At 38.7% G+C, this 6,000-nt stretch overlaps 1 protein-coding gene across 1 annotated transcript in view; it reads left to right on the forward strand.

Moving 5' to 3' along the window:
- The window catches only part of LOC116100029 (vomeronasal type-2 receptor 26-like), a 33,448-nt gene extending 28,580 nt beyond the window's left edge, over positions 1–4,868 (forward strand). Inside the window, exon 5 of the mRNA XM_031384080.1 lies at positions 4,662–4,868. Coding sequence (XP_031239940.1) covers positions 4,662–4,868 — 207 coding nt within the window. The remainder of the gene's footprint in view (positions 1–4,661) is intronic.
- The last annotated feature ends 1,132 nt before the right edge of the window (positions 4,869–6,000 follow it).

Here is a 6,000-nt window from a genome sequence, read left to right on the forward strand (position 1 = left end):
ATGACTAAAGAGTCAAAGTAACTAAGGTTTTTTTTTTCCCTCCTACTATCAGCAGGAGTCAATTTTAAGAAATCATCAGCTTTTTGCCTGGGAATAGCAAAACCATGTTAATTGCCAAAAGCCATCAGCCTCTACACCTAGAATATCAAGAGTGAGTTAAATGTCCAGAAGCAGTCAGTTTCTGGGCCCTAGAACAGTAAGAGAATGTTAATGACCAGTGGTCTGCATCCTTTGTCCTTCATCTGTCACTGTGTTTCACCTCAGTACATGATTGTAGGAGCTAGGAGCCCAGCAAATTGCCTCTCTTTCCTGTCCTTATGAGAGTTGGGTGTATCCCACCTTTGACTCATTCTGTCAAATCTTTCTCTGATTTGTGACTTTCAATGCCTCTCAATTAGAAGTTAACTTCTTTTTTTATTAGACATTTTCTTTATTTACATTTTAAATTGAATCCCCTTTCCTCATTTCCCCTCCAAAACCTCCCATATCCCATTCCCCCTCCCTTGTTACTAACCCATCCACTCCTACTTCCCTGTTTTGGCACTCCCATATCTTGGGGCATTGAGCCTTCACAAGACCAAGGGCCTCTCCTCTTACTGATGTCCCATAAGGCCATCCTTTGCTATATATGCAGTTGGAGCCATGGATCCCTCAATGTGAACTCTTTGGTTGGAGGTTTAGTCCCTGGGAACTCTGGTGGGTACTGGTTAGTTCATACTGTTGTTCCTCCTATGGGGCTACAAACCCCTTAGCTCTTTGGGTCCATTCTCTAGCTTCTCCATTGGGCAGGGACCCTGTGATCAGTCCAGCGGATGGCTTTGAGCATCTACTTTTGTATTTGTCAGGCACTGGCAGAGCCTCTCAGCAGACAGCTATATCAGGCTCCTTTCAGCAAGCAGAAACTTTATGTGCTGGCATCCACAATAGTTTCTGGGTTTGGTAACTGTATATGGGATGGATCCCCAGGAGGAGCATCACTGAATGGCCTTTCCTTCAGTTTCTGTTCCAATATTTGTCTCTGTATCTCCTTCCATGGGTATTTTGATCCCCCTTATAAGAAGGACTGAAACATCCACACTGTGGTCTTCCTTCTTCAAGACCTTCATGTGATCTGTGAATTGTATCTTGGGTATTCCGATCTTCTGGACTAATATCCAATTATCAGTGAGTGCATACCATGTGTGTTCTTTTGTGACTGGGTTAACTCACTGATGGATATTTTCTAGTCCATCAATTTGCCTATGAATTTCATGAATTCATCATTTTTAATAACTGAGTAGTACTCCATAGTGTAAAAGTACCACATTTTTTTTATCCATTCCTCTGCTGAGGGACATCTGGGTTCTTTCCAACTTCTGGTTATTATAAATAAGCAGCTATGAACATAGTGGAGCATGTGTCCTTACTACATGTTAGAGCATCTTCTGGGTGTATGCCCAGGGGTGGTATAGCTGGGTCCTTGGGTAATAGTATGTCCAATTTTCTGAGGAACCACCAAACTGATTTCCAGATTGGTTGTTCCAATTTGCAATCCCACCAGCAATGGAGAAGTGAATATCGATGCAAAAATACTCAATAAAATTCTTGGAAACTGAATCCAAGAACACATCAAAAAGATCATCCATCATGATCAAGTAGGCTTCATCCCAGGGATACAGGGATGGTTCAATATAAGGAAATCCATCAATGTAATTCACTATATAAACAAACTAAAACAAAACAAAACAAAACAAACAAAAAAACCAGCAAGCCATGATCATTTCATTAGATACTGAGAAAGCATTTGACAAAATCCAACACCCTTTCATGATTAAAGTCTTGGAAAGATACCCATACCTAAACACAGTAAAAGCAATATACAGCAAACCAGTATCTAACATCAAACTAACTGGAGAGAAATGTGAACCAATCCCACTAAAATCAGGTACTAGACAAGACTGCCCACTTTTCCCCTACCTATTCAATATAGTACTTGAATTCCTATCCAGAGCAATTAGACAGCAAAAGGAGGGCAAAGGGATATAAATTGTAAATGAAGAAGTCAAAATATCTCTATTTGCAGATGATATGATAGTATACTTAAGTGACCCCAAAAATTCCACCAGAGAGCTCCTAAACCTGATAAACAACTTCAGCAAAGTAGCTGGATATAAAATTAACTCAAACAAATCAGTGACCTTCCTCTACTCAAAGGATAAACAGGCTGAGAAAGAAATTAGGGAAATAACATCCATCATAATAGTCACAAATAATATAAAATATCTTTGTGTGAATCTAAGCATTTGAAAAACCTGTATGGTAAGAACTTTAAGTCTCTGAAGAAAGACATCAAAGAAGATCTCAGAAGATGGAAAGAACTCCCATGCTCATGGATTGGTAGGATTAATATAGTAAAAATGGCCATCTTGCTGAAAGCAATCTACAGATTCAATGCAATCCCCATCAAAATTCCAAATCAATTCTTCATAACGTTAGAAAGAGCAATTTCAAAATTCATCAGAAATAACAAAAAAACCCAGGGTAGAAAAAACTATTCTCATCAATAAAAGAACTTCTGGTGGAATCACCATCCCTGACCTCAAGCTGTACTACAGAGCAATTGTGATAAGAACTGCATAGTATTGGTACAGTGTCAGGCAGGAAGATCAATGGAATAGAATTCAAGACCCAGAGATGAACCCACATACCTATGGTCACTAGATATTTGACAAAGGAGATAAAACAATCCATTGGAAAGAAGACAGCATTTTCAACAAATGGTGCTGGCTCAACTGGCAGTGAGCATGTACAAGAATGCAAATTGATCCATTCCTATTTCTTTGTACAAAGCTCAAGTCCAAATTGATCAAGGACCTCCACATAAAACCAGATACACTGAAACTAATAGATAAGAAAGTGGGGAAGATCCTTGAGCACATGGGCACAGGGGAAAACTTCCTGAACAGGACAGCAATAGCTTATGCTCTAAGATCAAGAAATGAGAAATAGGACCCCAGAAAAGTGCAAAGTTTCTATAAGGCAAAGGACATTGTCAATAGGACAAAACAGCAACCAACAGATTGGAAAAAGATCTTTACCAACTCTAGATCTGATAGAGGGTTAATATCCAATATATACAAAGAATTCAAGATGTTAGACTCCAGAGAACCAAATAACACTATTAAAAATGGGGTATAGAGAAAGGACCCAAAGAGCTGAAGGGTTTGCAGCCCCTTAAGACGAACAACAATATGAACTAACTAGTACCCTCAGAGCTCCCAGTAACTAAACCACCAATCAAAGAGTACACATGGTGGGACTAATGGCTCCAGAAGCATATGTATAGCAGAGGATAGTCTAGTCAGTCATCAATGGGAGGAGAAGCCCTTGGTCCTGTGAAGGTTCTATGCCCCAGTGTAGCAGAATGCCAGGGTCAGGAAGTGGGAGAGGGTGGGTTGATGAGCAGGGGGAGAGGGGAAGGAACAGGGTTTTTTATTATTTTTTTTCTTTTTTCTCTTTTTGGAGGCAAAACCAGGAAAGGAGATACCATATGACATGTAAATAAAGACAATGTCTAATTTAAAAAATGGGGTATAGAACTAAACAAAGAATTTTCAACTGACGGATTTCAAGTGGCTGAGAAGCACCTAAAGACATGTTCAACATCCTTAGTCATCAGGGAAATGCAAAACTAAACAACCCTGAGATTCTACCTCACACCAGTAAGAGTGACTAAGATCAAAAACTCAGGTAACAGTAGATGCTGGAGAGGATGTGGAGATAGAAGTTACTTTCAAACATAGGTGCTTTATTCTACAAATGAACTTGTACCGTCTTTATTGGGATTAAGAATGTATTCTGTGGCTGAATCCTACCACAACTAGAAACAATTTTTTTTTGGTAGATAACACAATCTTAGGGTTCACATTGTGATTAAATATGTGACAGGTATTTCTGGATTTGAATGTAAAACTATATGCAAATTCATATCCTTATTGTTGGAACTGTTCATCTTGAACATCTCTGTGAGTTGATAAAAAGAGTTAATACATAGTAATGTGGAAAATTATCATCTTCAAGAGACCTGATAAGGTTTTCCCTGGAAAACACTAGGCACATCAATCCCTCCAAGGCAGGTCTCATGTTCAGGAGTAGTTGGGCAGCACAAGAAATGAATCCACAATATTTACTATATACACTTTTATTTGGTCACAGTTTGGTGGGTTTTGTTTTGCTTTGTTTTTCTTTTTCTGATTTCGTATTTTATTTTCTATGTTTTGGATTATTTGCTGTGTTTTGGGGATTTTAGTTTGATTTTGAGAAAAAAAACTTAAATTTGTGTGGGTTGAGAGAGGGAGAGGACCTGGATAGACATGGGTGAGGGGGAAGGAGATGATATATACAAACTTTAAAATTGTATTAAATATAATGAAATATATTATATAAAAATAATAAATAAATCAATGAAATAAAATAGAGCAAAAGTTCGAAAGAGAGAGAGAGGGAAAAAGAGAAGAGAAAGAGAAAGAAAGAGAGGAACAGAGACTTTGGTCTCACACGTCTAAAAGCAGGGTAGTTCTGTTTTTACAATACACAGATATCCTGCTGAAATTTACCATCTTGGTGCTTATACTGAATGTCATGAATTGACTGCCTTCCCTCCTCTCATGTCTTCTATACAGACTCCTTTTTCTGTTTGTAGTCAAAGTTGTCCACTTGGATTTAGGAAAACACCTGTTGAAGGGAAACCATTCTGTTGTTTTGATTGTATCCTGTGTCCAGATGGAGAGATCGCAAATAAAACAGGTATTTATAAAATGATTCTGAATGTGGAGATTTCTAGAAATGTTCTGAATTTGGAAATTTATAGAAATAGTTCTGAATGTTAAAATTTCTAGAAATGGTTCTGAATGTGGAAACGATGCACCACAGGATAAGGGTGAGTAACAGAACACCTGCAGACACAGTTATATCTACGCAGCTAACCCTCAATACTTTAAAACAAGTTCTTGCTGTGGGAAGGTGGCAAAGATTTTAATCCCAGCTCTCAGAATGTGGATCTCTGAGTTTAAGGTCATCCTGATCCACTGAGTGAGCTCCAGTACAACCAGGGTTGCACAGAGAAACCCTGTCTTGAAAAACAAAACAACAAACAAACAAACAAACAAACAAAACCCCTTGATTTCAACCCAGTCATTTTTTTTACTCTTGTTATCTGTTTTATTTGCTATGCTGCCTGGATTGGTCTTAAACTCCTGGGCTCCAGCAATCCTCCAGGCTCAGCCTTCTGGGTGACTAAGACCACAGGAGTGTGCTCTAGCATCTGGCCCTGCTTTATCTTCTGCACGTCTGCATTGGGTTTAAGTTTCTTTTCTTTGTACCCCTGCTTTTGACTAATGGTTCTATTACAGATGTAGCAATATTAATGAGTAAAATTAGTCCTGTCTATATACTGTAAACAGTTCGTGCTCCTTGTATAATCTAAACTATGAGATGCATTATAAAGCAAGACCTTATTTCCAATAAATACTAATATAACCAATATTTTTTTAACCAGGAAATTAAACTTCAGAGAAACTATATGAAGTGCTATGATTATAAAATCTAGACACAGTTGAGACAAAGTACGCACTTGTCAAGTGAGAAGAACTGCTAAAAACATTGTATCAGAGTGACACTGATGTCAGATACAGCACTTCTTTATTGGGACACTGGGACACTGGGATCCTGGGACCCTGGGTCTCTGGGACTAATTCCTATGGTGAATAGTAGAAAGTCCATAAAACAAATATTTCCCGTAGGATTTACTAGTTTCCTTTGGAATTACTTTGATTTTTGTGGGAGTTCTCATTATGCATTCACTGGTATGGTAAGCTAGCATGAGGTCACTGTACAATCGAGCACAGAGATATTCCAGAGGATGAGTGATGTGCAGGGCTGTGAGTGAAGTCTGGGGCTGTGAGTGATGTCTGGGGCTGTGAGTGATGTGCAGGGCTGTGAGTGATGTCTGGGGCTGTGAGT

The sequence above is a fragment of the Mastomys coucha genome, unplaced genomic scaffold (genome assembly GCF_008632895.1).
Source record: "Mastomys coucha isolate ucsf_1 unplaced genomic scaffold, UCSF_Mcou_1 pScaffold20, whole genome shotgun sequence".
NCBI classification, from domain to species: Eukaryota; Metazoa; Chordata; class Mammalia; order Rodentia; family Muridae; genus Mastomys; species Mastomys coucha.